This window comes from Schistocerca piceifrons, chromosome 9, assembly GCF_021461385.2.
Source record: "Schistocerca piceifrons isolate TAMUIC-IGC-003096 chromosome 9, iqSchPice1.1, whole genome shotgun sequence".
Taxonomy (NCBI): domain Eukaryota; kingdom Metazoa; phylum Arthropoda; class Insecta; order Orthoptera; family Acrididae; genus Schistocerca; species Schistocerca piceifrons.
Genome location: NC_060146.1, coordinates 21,100,680 through 21,119,067, shown reverse-complemented (window position 1 = coordinate 21,119,067; position 18,388 = coordinate 21,100,680). Strand labels below are relative to the sequence as shown.

Below are 18,388 nucleotides of genomic sequence, written 5' to 3'. Positions count from 1 at the left end.
GGCCAGTAATTATTGACATCTGTGGTGACATCTTGAAAATAGCACATTTTAGACTGTCTGGGAAAATATCTTAGGTTTGTGATGCATTACGGATGTGACTAGGTTTGTGATGCATTACGGATGTGACTCGGAACATCTGCTGTAACTGATCCACATTGTTTTAATGTCTTGTTGGAGATATCAACTCCAACAGGACATTTATTTTTCAAAGATTTAATAATTTTCATTATTTCACAAGATGCTGTTGAATGAAAATAAATATGACAAGGATTTCCCAAAACTGACTCTTCCATGTACTTCTTGGCTTCTTCTTTTGCATTATGCTCACCAATTTTTTTCACGTAAACTTAAGAAATGGTTGTTAAATACGTTAGCTACTTATGTACGATTGGTTAAGGTGGTCTCATTCTCTTTAATAGTAATACTAACTACCCCCAGTGGTTACTTTTCTTTTCTCTTTTCTAACAACATTCCATATTGATTTTATTGACCAAGTTGTTAATTTCGTCTCTAATATACAATTTTTTTGATTTGCTGACAACTTTTCTCAGTATGTTACAATAATTTTTATAGTGTAAAATTACGTCTGGGCCTTTACTAATTCTTGGTGTCTCATACCATTTTCTTTTTCTTTCTGAAGGCACTGTGATACCTATAGTAATCCAAGGTTTCTTTGTAAACAGTTTTGTGTTAAATTTAGTAAATTTTTGAGGGCAACAATGTTTGAAAAGGGATATAAATTTATCAAGAAATATTGCATTTATTATTAGCATTTGGCTGATTATATACATCTCCCCACTTGTACCTAATGGTTTCTGAACTGTACACCCTGCTGGGTTTTGTAAGTCAGTCAGTTGTGCATCGTGGTCTGAAAATCTATTTATCACAGGGAAAGCATGTGTTAGTTTTACATCCTCTTGCTGTACAAATACATTATATATTAGAGTGCTGCTGCCTTGAGCTATACGTGTAGGGAAGTAGATCACTGATTCTAAGTTATTAATAACACTTCAAGTTCATTTTTCCTATTGGAATTGCCTAGAAAGTCTACATTGAAATCACCTCAGATTAATAACTTCTTCTTTTTGTCTGACAGACTCAAGCTTTTTATGAATAGCTCCCAATCTGCTAATGGGTACTTGTACACTGCTGCTAACAGCCCTATGAGCTTAAAACCAGAAAAATGCAGAAAACTCATTTATAAGGCTTGTTTAATTCTGTGAAATTTGAGTTTCTTCCAGTGTATAAAATGTTCGAATAACTCTTGATACTGCAGCTTTGTGATACCCTTGATAATCGATACTTCAAGAGGTGCATGCTGCACATCATTTTCAAGACACAAATGCAATGGGAAGTCACTGTGCAAGGAAGTTTAAAACATCGGTATGTAAGCATTAGTGTTTAACACTGTTCTTCTCATTTCAAATATTCGTAAATATTAAAACGAGTACTAAGCTGGTAATTTGCACTCAATTTTCATGCAGTAATCAGTATTTGTAGTTGCTGGAAGTCCGAAGGCTATAATGCAGTGTTTTTATATGTATCAATACAGGTTACGTATACATTCTGTGCATAACTTTTTATTAGTCTCTAGCCCTCTTATTTCAGTAATATGAGATACCCAAATCTAGTAGCTATTGCAAATGTGTGTTACAGACGTGTCATGATAATACTCGACCTGACGATATTGGCAAAGGGTACCGAGGTGGGCATGAAGATTGGCAATCCTGTGGCCTTTCCAGATGGTGGCTCCAGTGCAGCAGCAACGCCTGCTCCCACAAAGCCAGCAGTAGCGTCTCCTGCACAGTCGAGGCCACAGGCAAATGGCAGTAAGTACATAGTTAAAAACTCGTTGCTATGCTGTGTGAGAGGTAGAGGTCCCATATGCTAACAATGTGTGTAGAGTGTAACTAGGTTTCCTATATTGTAAGCTGGTTTATGGATTTTGAAACTGTGGGTACTTCATATGCCAACTGTGGATAATCATATTTTCAGTATCTTACCAGTTGAAACATGTAGGCACTCTATTTGACTGTGTGTGTGTGTGTGTGTGTGTGTGTGTGTGTGTGACAGAAGCTGTTGTTTAATGTGTTTTGAGCTGTGACGGGATCACAAGAATGTGTGGACAGTTGATTAAAAGTATCAATGACGGATCTGTGCAGAAATATTTCATAGCAGTGCATTGAAGTACTTGTGCCAAAGCTAGGGTTTTCATATTATTGGAACCAAATTTGGGACATTTTCAACATAAATCACAATAATTGAGGACAAATGAGTAAAAAGTGGGGTACAGTACAATTACTATCAATATAGGCTTGGTAATAATTCATTTTCAAGTATTTCTACTGTACTGCTGATGAGAGGTGTTAAAACAGTATTGCATACATAATTTGGGTTCAAATATATGTATAAATTTCATGTATTTTATTCTGAGAAGATCGTACAGACTCAATGGTCTTTAAGTAGTACTTTTTAGTGGTGTTATTCACTCTAAAAGTTTGCTTATGTTAAGTATCAAACTAGAAGTCCATATGAGGGAAGCTAACAAATGTGGTTTTTATCATTGTCAGAGTAATTTGAGGGGTATTGTTATAACTCTGTCCATAAAGCTTTACTAACTGAAATTACTTATTGGATAGGTGCATTAGAACCTGCAATAGCTAGTGAAAATTCACCAATATGTAGTTGTCGGTTTTAGATCTTGAAGAGTTAATCTGAAGTGCAGCTTTGTTTGCTACACATTGTGTATCATGTCAGTCAGTGTTTCCTCGACGTGCTAAATTTTGAACCACAAACTGTACACTCAGCAATGTCAGTGTGTTTTTAATTGAAGATTCTTGCCATGACTTACTGTGTAGTTTGCGTTTTCCCGTGATTAATGCAGGAAGATAAAGATCCAGTTTGTTAGACACTGAAAACGTTACACTGCTGTAAAACAGATTGATGTTATCACTGACTGCGACATAATCGCGTATACAAACAATGATCCAATACTGTAAAATGCTTTTTTACTTCAGTCTTTGATCACAATATGAACTCTGTAGACGATGACCGGTTTCAGTCTGTAATGACCATCCTCAGATCTAAAATAAATAAAAATACAACTAGTGAGCAGTGTGTCTTTAATCATAAAACAGCAGTATGTATCACAATATACTGTCATGCAACCACGGAAATGTACAGATACAATATGGCTTTTTTACACCATGTCCTAAAGTGATACGGCCATAGTGGCATCGTCAAAACATATAATCAGCATAGCACCGTCACATAGATTTAAGATATGGTGTAGAATAGGCCACATCATAATTATTGCCAACCAGCCACTGAAGTACAGTAGCATCCAGGAACCTTTTTGCCTACACCCTCCCTAGATGTCGCTACTGTGGGCTTGCTTATATGTAGTCATCATTTACGCAAAAACATAATCTGATAAAAGCACATTAGATAAAATGCATGTAGCAGACTTATTAAAATTGACAACTGTCATCGAATCCAATTGTGATGCATTAAAAGATGCATGCAGTTATCCATGTAAAATTATTAAAAGGAATTATATGAAGAGTATAGGTCCGACCCTTTCTTTTTTTTATGGTGAATTTACGGTCAATAATTAATATAGCGTAATACATTGCCTGTGGCAACCTATAAATTGCTTATGAAAGATAAAATGTCTATATGACAGCTGAAAAAAGACAGATCAATGAACAGCGCCTTCTGTTGGGTCGGCCACTAGTATCTTATGTAGACGCGCACCGATCGTAAGAACTTTACCAATAGAGGGCTTTACATACATCGTGACATGTCTCCCACAGAAAACGTTTAAACAACGTATAAGCATTCAATAAATAAAATTATATAGTTTGGTTATACATTCGATGAGTAGGTAGGAGATAATCAGTTACAGGATTAGAGCAACATAACTCATCAAGTAAGGCTAGGTACAAATACGCGAAGCATTATTTGGTTATCGTAGTATGTTATCAAATAAAGCAAAGTAGGCGTTGGGTACAAAATCGCTCTGTCCATTTTGTACCCTGGTGGGCTCATGCCTTTTGGCTTTGTAAATTTCCAACTCCTCCAACAGGCCTAAAGCGCCACCCTTCTCTGCCCTGTGTAAAATACGCATACAACTCTCGATATTGTCTACAGTGTGGCCGGTTTCTGCTAAATGCATTCCTAATGCAGTTTTATTATGTGCTTGCAAATGCTCCCTGAATCTAATTTTAAAAGAGTGGCCAGTTTGACCGATGTAAAACTTGTCACAACTACTACAAATGATTTTGTAAACCCCATGCAGTTGTTTACAAGATCACAATATCTCTTGAGTTTCTGAAAGAATCCATGTATTATTTTGAATTTGACAACAAATGCAGTTCAGTTTTTTCGTGAGAGTGGAGAATAATGCCAACATGAGGATAACTAAGTACTGTGTTAGGGTAGGTGGTTATAGTTTAGAAATAAAAAGCATAACTGAGACTAACATCTTGGACATATTGATATACCCAAAGAGTGTTTGGAGACATAGGGACTCATGTTGCAAATTAGGACTGTTCTGGAAAAATTGTGAGAAATGGGAACCCTAGCAAAGCTTGAGGTGATTTTATCATGCAATTTTAGTGTGTGTTTAGAAAAATGTCATAATTCTGAAGATTCACAATGCATCTTTCACACTCAAAAAATTTGCATGTGATGTACAGCAGAAGTCAGATTTGAACAATACCTGTACTTTTTATTGCCATCACCAACTGTAACCCAAACTGTCAACTGCCAACCCAGCCTAGACCTCAGTCTAAGCAATGGATCAGCCTGTCAGACTAACCTACGTTTAAAAAAATAAAAATCATTGTTTAATCACTTTTTGCATGCGTATGATGTCGCACCACATTTATTAACAGGTGAAAGCTTCATCAGTAGGTTCAGCTGACCCAGTTGACAATATTAGTTTTTCCTTGTGTATGATTTTTGGACCTGTAGGTTGTCTCAAAGGTGATAGTTGGATCGTAAATTGCCGAAGCTAAAGAATATAATGTCATGAGATTAACTAAAATTCGTGTTATGTTTGTATTTTATGAATATTAACAATTGCAGACGGGCACAATGAAAAGACTACTAAATACGCAAGGAAGAAGCAATCTGGGTGGCTGGGGGCAAGGAGGGGGAGGGATAGCAGGGTAAGGGTCAGGAATAGTAAAGTGTTGCTGGTGGGGCATATAGGGATGAGGTAGAGAGAGGGCAGGGCAGCTATATCCAATAAGGAGTTACACAGAGGGGAGGGGGGAACAGAAACACAAGTAATAAGACTGCAGACATGTTGGTAGAATAGAAGCTGTGTAGTGCTAGAGTAGGAATGGGGAAGGGGATAGGTAAATAAAGGACAATGACTAACAAAGATTGAGGCCAAGAGGATTGTGGGAGTATGGGACATATTGCGGAGTAATCTCCCTGTACAATTCAGAAAAGCACATGTTGTGAAATAGTCATTGAAATGAATAACATTGTGTTGGGCAGCATGCTCAGCAACTGGGTGATTCAGCTGTTTGTAATTCACAGTTCATCAGTGGCCATTCATGCGGACAGACAGCTTGTTGGTTGTCACGCCCACATAGAACACAGCACAGTGCTTGCAGCTTAACTTGTAGCTCACATGATTGGTTTCACAGGTGTGTCTGTGATGGGAAAGGTTATGGTTGTGACCAGACTGGAGAAGGTGGTGGTGGGAGGATGTATGGGAAGGGCCTTGTATGTAGGCAAGTCATGAGGTAAGGGGTTGGAGGCAGGGGTCGTGTGGGAATGGACAAGAATATTGTGCAGGTTCCCTGGGCAGCGGAAGACCACTGAGAGGGGTGGGAAGGATGGTGGGTAGGACATTCCTCATTTCAGTACACAAGAGGTAGCTGAAACCCTGGCAGAGAATGTAATTCAGTTGCTCCAGTCCTAGGTAGTAGGAGATGGTAGTTGACTAGAGAAAAGGCAAGAGAGCTCTGTTTTTGTACAAGGTTGGGAGGGTAATTACAGTTTTTGAAGGCCTCAGTGAGACCCTTGGTATATTCCGAGAAGGGCTGCTGTTCACTACAGATGTGTGACCAGGCTGTATGCCGGGGACTTGGTATGTAATGAGTGGCAGCAGTTGAAACGGAGGTATTGCTGGTTGTTGTTAGATTTTACAGTGACTGAGGCAGTGATGTTGTCATCTTTGAGGTGGTCAACATTGAGGAAGGTGGTTTGTTGGGTAGGACCAGCTGAAGCAAATTGGAGAGAAGGTGTTGAGGTCCTGTAGAAATGTTTTTGGTGTCTCCTCACCATCAATCCAGTTCATGAAGATGTTGTCAGTGAATTTGAAACAGCAGAGGGGTTTGGGATTGTGGGTGGTTAGGAAAGATTCCTCTAGATCAGGCTGTTCCAGCTCGTCGGCTCTGTTGTGAGCCGCGGAGCGCTCCCTGCTCCAGGGAGCCGTGTTGCTCGCTGTGACCGACCATTCAAGTGGGCCGGCCCGTGGGACGGCTGGCTGAGGCAGGCGGCAAGGCAAGCGTTTCGATGTGCCAGCTGCGTTTACAAAATCGACAACCTCATACTCTTAGCTCCTAAGACGTGGTGACATGCTACACCAGGAAATACGATGTTCAGGAAATAAATAAGAAACAACTATTTTACAAGAAATTGCATACTAAATTTATTGGGCCTCTGTAACTTGACATTTTCTTTTCATTACAAGATCGGAAATATCAGGCGTCAAAGTGTTCGCAGCGTTAATGCGGAGGATGGCCTTCATTGTTGCATTCTGAAGAAACGATCGTTCCTTATTTTTTACTCTTTTCATTGCTGGGAAAAGCTGCTCCCAACAATATGTAGATCCAAACATGCACATGATCTCAGCGACATTGTTGTGAAGCTTGGGAAATGTTTTTTGCTGTAATGAACGATACCATCGTGACAAATCCAAAGTGTTGTAGTACCACTCTTTCAACAAAGTTGAATTTTGTAAATCAATAATCTCCAATTGAAGTGACGATGACAAGTCATCGGGGGAAATTGAAAAAGGAGTGCTGAACACCTAAAGTTCCATTTCCAAACTAGTGAGGTCTCAGAATCGTGTTTCAAACGACGTGATGAGCTGTTTTAACTTTGCTTGGTAATCGCCGAAAGTAGTACCTTCAGGTAGTTTTAAAGGAGCAAGACGATTGAAGAACGTTAAATGTCCATTACTCATTTGCCTCTCAAATAAACGTAACTTTTCCATGAACGCTTTGATCTGGTCGTGCATGTCAACGATTAGTTGCCCTTTGCCCTGCAGTGACAGATTTAAATTATTCAGATGCATAGTTATGTCAGCTAGGAACGCCAGGTCTGATATCCATTTTATATCTTTCAGACAACGCATTTCTTCCCCTTTCATTTCAAGAAAAAGGCATATTTCCTCATGAATGGCAAAGAAAACATCAAGAACTTTTCCCCGACTCAGCCAACGAACTGTACTGTGGTAAGGTATATCCCCATACTCCGCTTCCGTATCTTTCAGGAATCCTTTGAATTGGCGATGATTCATACCGTGACGCCGCACAAAATTCACACACTTCACGACATCTTTCATTACACCACCTAGCTCTACTGTTTCAGCAAACAGGGCCTCTTGGTGAATAAAACAATGAAGAGTCAAAATGTCTTCCCCGAATTCGTCCCTGAGTTTATTTTTCAAACGAGAAGCAAAACCTTGGCGACACCCGATCATTTGTGGTGCAACGTCTGTCGCTACAGAATGGAGCTTATCCCACAACAAATTCATATTGTCCACTGATTCACAAACAGCTTCAAAAATGTCACGTCCTGTTGCGGTGTAATAGAGTGGTACCACATCCGAGAGTTTATCAGTTACTTGCAGCTCCATGTCGACACCACGCACAAAGACTGCAAGCTGAGCACAGTCCGATATGTCGGTGCTTTCGTCAAGCGCTAGTGAAAATGCAACAAAGCTCTCCGCCTTTTTCCTGAGCTGTGTCTCTAAATCCGCTGCCATGTCCAGGATTCGACGAGACATTGTTTGCTTCAACAGGCAAACCCCTTCAATTGCCTGCACCTCCCTTGGAAACAAACGTTCTGCAACTGCTACCATGCACAATTTTACGAGTGGTCCCACCGAAAACGACTTGCCACTGGTCGTGAAGATATGAGCGACCCTGTAGCTTGCTCGAATTGCAGATTCAGTAGTGTTTTCTCCGCTCTCATTCACCAGAAAATTATAAACGCATTACAGAACACGAACTATGTTGCACATTTTGATACCCTCCGTATTACGAAACCGTTTTTAAACTTACGTCTCCTGGTATGTCGTTCTTAAGCCTGGCTACCAGTTCTCCGTGTGAAACGCCTTCTACCTGATCGTGGTGTGCTGCGTGAAGACGTGTATAATGTCGTATGTTGTACCTCTTCGCAGAATTAAATACTTTGACATACAAGACGCTGCGGATGTCCATCCCTCTCAGTGAATAGAAAGGTATCCTCCAATAGAGGTACAGGGCTCCCGCGGCTAATCATAGCTGTCATTGAACACGGATTATTGCGTCACTTGTGGCTGCATGTGGCCAGGGGGCAGTGAGTTCGCTTTCCCCCTCCACGCGGGCTCCGAGCTGCCGCAGTGAGCGCTCCGGAGCGCTCCGGCTCCCTGGAGCTCAGTTGGAACAGCCTGCTCTAGATGGTCCAGGAGTGGGTTGGCATAGGATGCCATGTCGGTGCCCATTGTTGCACCCTGAATTTGTTTGTAGGTGGTGCCTTCGGAGTAGTAGTAATTGTGGGTGAGGATGTAGTTGGGTCATCATGATGAGGAAGGAGATTGTATGTGTGGAATCCATCAGGCATTGGGAAAGGTAGTGATCAATAGCAGCTAGGCCATGGGCAATAAGGGAACCTCACACGTTCAGTAATATTGTCAAACTATCAATATATTGACACATTGTCAATGCTAGAAATATTGATGAGCAGTATTGATGGGCCTCAAAATATTGTCAGTATCGTCGATACATACTGAACGTGTATGACCAAATATTGACTATTTGACAGTATTCTCCATTCAGATGTTAACAAGGCTTTAGGAACCAGCCACGCAGAATTAAAGTACAGTGTTAATTTTTTCAGTTTGCCGTTGTGTTTATCGTACCTCAGAGTCAGTTTTTAAGGAGTCTTTCTCTCGTAAAAGAATTTTAATACCAGTAGGCTTATGCAAGGTAATCATTATATATGCCACTTTAGGATGGTTAATGGGGGGTTCTGCACGATATTGTGTACTTTATTAATTTGAAAATGTGGTGCTTATTGTTGTTACACAGCAGTCTTGAAAACCACTCCCCTTTCAAAAAATTTGTCGTATATCTATAATGACTATTATAAGAGGTCTGCAAAATGCATGTCGGTTTCACAAAATTACGTCAAAGCGCACAAAAAAAGTGTTAATTGCCTGAACAGGTCGTAGCCAGGCAGATACAATTGCTTCACACGTTTCCATAGAATTTTACAAATTGTGCTTGGTAATATTGCATAACTAAACTTAGATCATTAGAATGATCTGTCTGTCATCAGACATCTCAAAGTTACTCGTAATCGCTTCATAAACACAACTGCCTCTCTCATTAATATATTTTGCTTCTCTATTTTATCTCATTTCAACCATTAATAACTTGTCCAATGCTGAACTCATTGGAAAATAATTTATGAAATATTTCGGGTCTATGATTCTGATTGGTCAGTAAATTAACCTGTAACCAGTTGCTCCTTTCTTCAACCGGTCTCGGACCCATTTTCTCTTTTTTGTTGTTTCTATTCCTTGCAAGCTTTTGATAATGTAATTCCAGCACACATTTTCTTTTGGCTGTTCAGCTTCTTAATGTTCCAAAATCTTGCTGTCAACTGACAATTTTTGTCAATGTTGTTGATAGTGTGAGGACACTTCAATACATTGAAGGTTTGACAGACTAGTATTGTCAAATAATGAACATGGGCAAGATGTTGGTGTAAAAGGAGGTGGCATCAATAGTGATGAGCAGGGCGCCATGTGGTATAGGAACAGGAACTATGGAGGGTTGTTGGTGCTATTTAGACAGGAGGTTAGGTTGGGGGTAACAGGGTGAAGGTGTTGGTCTGTGAGAGTAGAGATTCTCAGTGGGAGCACAGTAAATGGCCACAGTGTGGGATCCTTGGTGGTAGGACATGTGGACTACAGGAAGCATGTAAAAGGTAAGAGTGTGGGGAGTGGTAGGGGTGAGGAGATAGGTAGACCTCGAGGAGAGGTTCTGGGATGGGCCTAAGGATTTGAGGAGAGACTTGAGATCCTGCTGGATTTCTGGAATTGGGTCGCTGTGGTAGGTTTTGTAAGTGGACAAATCCGATAGCTCGTGGAGTCCTTCTCTCAGGTAATCCTTGCGGTTCACAACCGTGGTGGAGCCTTTGTCAGCAGGTAGGATTGTAAGGCTGAGGTCAGATTTTAGGTGGTGAATTGCAGTTCTTTCTGTGGCTGTATGATTAGCTTACATTTCGAGGTATTCGGGGAATGATAGTGAGACAAAGTTAAGAATTTCTGGAAGGTAAACTGGGCAATTTGGGCAGTGGGAATTGTTTGCGGTTGGATTCAACATTGGTCTGAGGTTGCTTCTGATTAGCAGGGTTGGTGGCCAAAAAGTGTTTTCATTGAGGGAACCAGGAGAAGGAGAGAAGGTCTTTAACAAGTCCTGCATGATTGTATTTGGGAGTGGGGCAAAAGGTGAGGCCTTTGGAAAGAATGGATACTACTGTGGGGCTAAGGCTTTTGGATGAAATGTTCTTGACTGTTTTGGGACTATTTAGATTCTGGATTCTGTGTAGTGGTGGGTGGGAGTTTTGGAGGGTGGGGTAAATGTAGTAAGTCTGAGAGACAGGATTTGTCAGCTGTGAGGGGATGTGGGGAGGTGGTTGTAGAGGCAGTCCATGGAAGGAGTAGGAAGTGAACAGGTTGGAGAATTTTTTTCGGTGGCGTTGTGGGTGTTGCTCTAGTTCCTGGAGGGCAACAGTTTCTGTGTCTGAAGTGAGATGCAGGAATTTTTGTTTGCACAGCAGGAGAACTTTATGGATGGAGAGGAGGTGCTGCAATTAGGCTTGGGCCAGATTCATGTGGTCTTGCAGGACTCTGTTGGTGAGGGTTAAGACTGGCAGAATCTGAATGGAAGGAGGTCATCGTGGAAAGAGGAGTTGCAGTTGCAGATGGAGATGGGTAATTTTTTGGTTAGGTCATTGGGAATGACTCCCTGAGCCCAGCAACAATGCAGGTAAAGTATGCAGGACAGGGTACTGGCTAGGATTAAGGACACTTTTCTGTACTGGTACAGATGGAATGAGCAGGGATCCATGGTGGAGCATAAAAATATGTAAATAACATAGAGATACATCCCCTGTTCTCAGAGACATATACGGGGCCACATTTGCGGCTTTGTCAGATCCCTTTTTGCTCATAGGTGAGCTGACTCTTGGAGGATTTCTTCAAGCTCGCTTTGTAAAAATACTGATGAACTGTGAGCTGTACCATCTCTGGAGCTTCCTGTGACAGTTCCCAAGGAAACTCAGAAAGAGTCATACTGTATAGTTGGTAAGAAGGTCTTGTTGTTTGAGGCCTCTTGTGTAAAGCAGTTCTTTCTACCTAGTGATTTTATGGTTCATTTCGGGCAAGATTTTGAAGACTGACTTTGAGGCAATAACTAGCTGGCTGCTGGTTTTAGGAACCATCTTCCCAGTTTTAACATTCTCATGAGCTTCCAGTTCGTCTGCAATTGCGTTTCTCCAGTGTTTCAGGTTGGGATCAGAATCTGCTTTGTTGAAAGGATTAGGAGTGTATGGGAGGTAATTAGTTTCATACCTTGGTGATCTACAGATGATTGAGCAGTCTCTTAACTGTTGTGATTGGTCTTGACTGGTTTGCTCATCTGTTAGCTGTTGCAATTGTCTATCACTTTTGGAGGGTGTCTCCCTTTCTATACTTTTGATGGCCTGAAGTGTGCTTGCTTGTCGTGATCGACTCATGCTCTTAGTCATTCTTGATCTTTAGTTACATCCTCAATTTCTTTTGTTGCTGATGTTACGCTGCTGCTCACGTCATTGAATGTGACAGCTCAAAATACAAACACTTTCCAATTTGCAGGGTCAAAAAGTTGATAATTTGATTCTTCTTGCTACCCAATGAATGTAACTTTTCAGCCGTTCGTGTTCTGTACTTCAAAATTGTTTTGGCACATGAGCAAACGTGTTTGATACAAACATGCAAATGTGTCCAATGCAGTGTTATCATCCTATTCCACAACTCGTGGAGTTCGCTTGAAATTGGGATTTGTCAGAACAGTATTTAGAACGTAAGGTACAGTATGGTTGACAACTTCTACCCATGAAAAAATTGGATGAGTGTTGGCTTTAGACATTGGGTTGTATGAATAAAAACGAGAGCATTCTCCAGAGTTGATACTCAGAGCAAAAGAACATTCTCAAAGAACGTTCTCAGTTTCGTATGAATAAAAACTAGGAAGCATAATCTCTGACCCTGGAGTACTTTCTCTCTACCTCCCCACCTTACTGAGGAAGTTCTCAGCAAAGAGATTAAAATCCAACATCTTTGGTTCTCAGTTTGTTTCGTCTGCGTGTGTTTTGTGATAACGAAAGTTTTTCTCAAGTTATTTCTGTGCCAAAATGGAAGACTCAGAATTAGCCTTTGTCAACATTATAAAAGATTACCCCGCAATCATCAGTAAATCGCAAACTCCGGCTGCAAGAAGAGAGAAGGCGGATTGTATTAAAGAAATTACGGACGGGCAGATAATGAAGAAACTGCACAACATGAAATCCCATATCAAGGCCAAGACGGATGTTAATAAGACGGGAAACATTAAGATTTCCCTGAAAAATTGGGAGCAGACATTTTTGAAGTTTTTGAACGGAGATGAGTGCAACCCAACTATCCAGAGTTCCTGGTAAGTCCCATACTTTCCGATTTTTTTATTACGTGCTTAATGCTTTGAAACTGTGATTCAGAAAAATATGTATTTTTAACATGTGAAAATGAAACAATGTTTGGTAAATTTCGTCTAATATAGCACCACTTTTCTGTAAAAGTATCACAGTGTACTATGCATGAAATTCGACGAACCCCTCCCACATTTCTGCATAAACCCGTTTGGTTTATTTACTAACTAGAAACTGAATGCTGACACACTACTATTACTTTTCTAAAATTTTTATTAGGAGGTTGTGCAGTAGGTGGTGGTTCTACCTCTGTCATCTCTTCACCACGGAATTCAGAGGTAGCTGACACAGACTGCACATTGTATGAACAAGAATCAATTTTGCAGCTACCACTAATTGTTGCAGCTGACCATATGGATCTCGTGGGCCCCGGAGTTGTCGTACCTGTTCAGTCGCCTGCTTCGGGGCATGAGAGAGTGCCTAAACGTCGGAGATTAAGCATGGAAACAGATGAGACACTTAATTTGTCTACTTCAGAGCTGCGAAGGCTGGTGCTATTATACCAATTGGACATATTGAAACTAAAGCGGCAGAAATTGATGCGTGGTGAAGATAAACAATAAAACAAATTGTGTAGTGTCTTATTTACGTACCAAATTTTATTAATAAACACACTTTTTTTTTTTAAGTGAATGTTCATTTACATTCCTCATTTGCCAAATTCCATATCCTCTTACAAAAATTATTCAGTACAAATTTCTTTTCAATGAAACAATAAGAGTAATGAAATCCAATTTGAAATGTTAAAAAAGTGTATGCACTTATATTGTTGTGTCTGGCCAGTATCTCCACCACATCATTGAAACAATTTCTGGTAAAGTAAAGCAAAAAGAGTAACTTGTTTGTATTTTAAATGCTGCAGGTTAGACAGTTGTGCACTTATTTACTATAGCATCTGGCAAATACCTTCACCACTAATTTTTGGTACAGTAAAGCAAAAACAGTAACTTGTTTCTATTTTGAATGCTGCAGGTTAGACAGTTGTGCACTTATTCTCTGTAGCATGTGGCAAATACCTTCACCACATCCTTGGAACAATTTTGGTAAAGTAAAATAAAAACTTGTTCCATCAATCTGCTGAAGTTACAGTACAGAAATTACATTAAGGTTCCAGCAGTTCATGTTAACCTGTTGTGTCCAAAGCTATTTACAGTAGTATCTCTGTTCCAGTTTGAATAGTTACATGTTAAACAATTTTTGTTGAAAGTAAAATCGATGATAGAGAATGAAAAAAACAACACTAAACAGCATTTACAATTTCCCATCTTCTATTTGCTCCACATACATGTACATTTGCTGCTTCCTCTTCTCCCAGTACTGGAAGATTGTTGTCGTCATCACTAGGTGCCTCAAAATCCTCATCCCCTACATGTTTTGCTACGTTGTGCAAAACAAAACAGGCTACTAACACACTGGGGATTTTTGTTTGGGCAAGCCTTATTTTATTTTGCAGACTTGGGAAATGCCTTTTCACCTGTCCAAAGCACCATTCGATTATCACCCTTTCCTTAGAGTGAAGTCTGTTGTATGCCCTCTCATCAGGTGTTTCGGGATTTGGAAATGGTGTCATTAACCACGGTGCAATGCCATATCCCTTGTCCCCTAAAATTAGGGCGTTGCACTGGTTCTCACGCAATATACGATACACATCGTATTTTCTCCATATCCTAGTGTCATGTGCAGACCCAGGCCATGAAGCATCAACACTCGTAAACATTTCACTGTTGTCACACGTCGCCTGCACGTTTATAGATGGAAAGCCCTTCCGATTAACGTATTCGTCTCTATGTGAAGAAGGTTTCATTATAGGTATGTGAGTGCAGTCTAGGGCCCCTACCGCACATGGAAACTTGTATATCGATTGCCATTTAACCTTCGTTGTTTCCAGTTCGTTAATATTTCTCGGAAATCTGATCCACAACGGTGCTTTCCTGTTGACATGTTGCAGAACATACGAAAATGTTAGTGATACTGTAGTCTGGTGTTCTCCCAAATCTTCTCCTACACCTATCTGAAAGCCTGGATCCGCTAAATAGCGCAAAAATATTTTCATTTTGCATTCATTGGAAAGGACACCTCTTCTTTTGTGATTTTCCGGAGGAAAGTGATTTGCCAGCCAATTAATGTTTTGACTGTTAAATCTATACAAACTTCTACAGTTCCTTTCTTCTGTGTTCCTGCGTTCTACGTATATCTTTTTTTGCCTTTCAAGAAACATAAATTCCGCCATTTTCGCTAAAAACACTCGGTAACACTTATTCACAACACAGCTCACTCAGCTCGAAGTATGCTACGGTGCTCACTCACAAGAACAGAGAATGTTCTCTGCTTGTGAGAAACTTCTTTGACTTTATTCATACGAAATCGGAGAATATTCTTTGCTTTGAGCAACTTCTCCTACCCTTCAACCTACACTGAGAACATACTCGGGTGAAGTATATTCTCAGACTCGCTTTATTCATGCCAACCAGAGAACTTTCTCCGAACATCAGAGTATAAAGTGTATTCTCCGTTTCATTCATATGACTCATTGCCCTTGCTCTTTGAATAGTTGTTAAATAGCCTCTTTCGAAACTGCTGTTCCGTTCTGGTGTGTATGAAGGGGTAATTACCAGCTGGATTCCGAGGTTTCTGAGAAGCTGTCTAGTTTCTCAGTTAATATGCAGTACTTGGTATGATTGTCCACACACAACATTTTGGTTCTTTGATGGAAGCTGTTCAGCACAAGAACGTTAAATTAATGCAATTTATCAGTGTCGTTGTGTTAGAGAAAATAAGTACTGTATCCAATTGTCGTATTTAAATTTAACAAAGAACTATGCACTTTGATCCCATGGCCAACATTTGTTGAAGTGACCATATATTGAATGCCCCGGTCATTAATGCCAGTACTTCATTTTATTCACTGCACTGTTTACTTTAGCACTCGGGTGAGTCGGTTTTAGCATGAAGAGCAACGTATTTATAATGTTCGCTTGCTTCACTTCTGCAACAGTTTCTTTGTCATGCACAAACTTGGCATTGTTTCATAAGTAGTGATTTTCGTTAAACTACATGTTCCAAGAGTTAACAAAATTATTTGATGTCACTCACTCCATTTGTGATCAACGGTTTTGTTCCCATACCAGTGATTTGGCATTATCATCACAGAATGGTACTTATTCAGCCATTTTGTATGTGACACACCACTGTCCATCAGCCATATGTCTAACTGATTGCACTGAGGCATTTCACTCAAGTGCCCTGTGATGTTTCGACAAGACATGTTTTATCCAACAAAACTTTCATGTTTCTCCAGGTCTTGCTTTCTCTTCCAGCAGTCTGGAGATAAATGTTCACTCTTTGTAGTGAAAACACTTGTCAGCAGATCGTATTTTTTGCTCTGTAGAACTGTTTGTTTTATAATTTTAAATTGCCTTTTTCTTTTGCAAACCGATTGCCGTCACTGCAAACATGTCCACTTCATTATCTGTGGCCAATTGGTACGTTGTTTTAATGAGACATTCCAACCATGTTTGCAAGTTCTGTTGACCACTTGGCACGCTGTCCCATTTTGCTTAGAACACGTTGCACTTTGATGGCTATGATGCGATGATTGTCATCTTCATGGCAGTGTCTGACTTACTTTCTCGAACGTTTCGGAGTTGCAGTGCCAGGTTGCGACTTTTTAATGTGTAGTTACTAGATCATCATATATTCAAGAAAAAACTGTGTTAGGGATAACATACTTCCTTCTGATCATTGCTTGTGTGTGAATCTCAATGTGTTCCACATTGTCTCACAAATGAACAGATTTTGCAATTGATTTTCATCTGCTGATGTGGAAATCAGGAACAGAGCCTAGGCATTTCCTTTTATTCAAGCTTTCATGGCCTCATTTCCAGGTTCAACCAATGGAATTCCTGTTCTACATCATCAAAATTTCCGTTGGTGTTGAGAGTTATAGTCATCTGGAGTTCCATTACTTTTTTATTCTTCCAATCTATTTGTCATGTCATGATAAAATTTCTTCAGCCTTTGTAGATCAATTTGTATCTGAGCCTGTCATGATTGAGATAACGAAACCTGCCACAATATAGTCGTTATTTCTTGTTAACTCCATTCTCCCTGATAGCAAAACGGGACTTGCTTTCAGTACTTGAAACAGTGGCCATAAGATAGGTATTTTGCATTCCATGACTGCATCTAGTGACGACACTGAGCTGACAATATTTGCTGGTTGAATTCCACTATTTCACTGTCGCAATCTACTGATTTTAATGTGTTGTTAGTGTGAGAATACGACGTTAATGGGAAATTCAAGTCACTTAACATTTTCACTCATGATCAGTACTGCCACAGACAGAAGTAAAGTGAAGGAAAAACAGTGGTACCTATAAAGGATAGAACGCAAAATGATATAATTTTTAATTTACCACACAACCAGTTAAACAGCAATGAAACTGAAAGATAGTAGTTTACAAGACTAAAGTTCTTATTAATATGTCGAGTGGGATTGTTTTTAAATGTGTTCAGAAAATAAGAAAAACATGTTAATGTATGTAATATCAGTAACAAAAGAAATCTGTATTTTAATGAGATGTTTTAGCTTTAAGAAGCTTTTTGTTTGAAAAGTTGAATAGAATTGTAAATTTTTTCATTAGAAGTTAACTGATGATTGAGAAATGTGGGTAACATATGGATAAGTTTCTTACTGCAGAATGTTAAACATTGTCAAATAATCCCTGGTATGAGGTAATGTTCTGTTCTGACTCGTGAATAATTTGAGAACTACCAAAATGCCAAAGGGAGCTCTAAATTATAGTAGCTACTGCGGAATAGTTTAAAACCAGTGGCATGAAGGCTGGAATGAGAAAAGAAATCTGACACAACTTGAGTTGCTTATCATTGGAACATTGGCCATTTTACAGTGGTAAATCACAAATTGTATGCTCTGAAGAGACGTATTATTTCTTTTTAAAATATGTGGCTGTGTTTCCAGCTATGGCATCTGCCCCCACTCAGCTGACACGACCACAAGTGCGAAATAATGCTGCTCAACTTTCATCTCCAGCTGACGGGCACATCTTCCCAATCGCAAGTCTCAGCCCGTACCAGAACAAGTGAGTACATCAATGTCTTTTTTGCACTTAAGGTAGAGACTGATGATACCATTTACTATAATATTTGCCTAGTTGTGTTTACTCATATTGCAATTAATCTCTCAAGATGATTGAGATTTTCAGTTTACTGAGATAGTGGCACAATTGGGATCTCATTTTCTCAAAGTGTACAGAACAACATGTTTGTTGATTACATCTTGCCTCAAATCATCAGAGGCAAGGGTATAGGGTCACTATTATTTTCTGTATATGTACATGAT

At 39.8% G+C, this 18,388-nt stretch overlaps 1 protein-coding gene across 1 annotated transcript in view; it reads left to right on the top strand.

The window, feature by feature from the left end:
- LOC124716894 (replication protein A 70 kDa DNA-binding subunit) overlaps positions 1-18,388 on the top strand; it is a 72,931-nt gene that overhangs the window by 7,562 nt on the left and 46,981 nt on the right. Inside the window, exons 4-5 of the mRNA XM_047243450.1 lie at positions 1,657-1,829; positions 18,008-18,128. Coding sequence (XP_047099406.1) covers positions 1,657-1,829; positions 18,008-18,128 — 294 coding nt within the window. The remainder of the gene's footprint in view (positions 1-1,656; positions 1,830-18,007; positions 18,129-18,388) is intronic.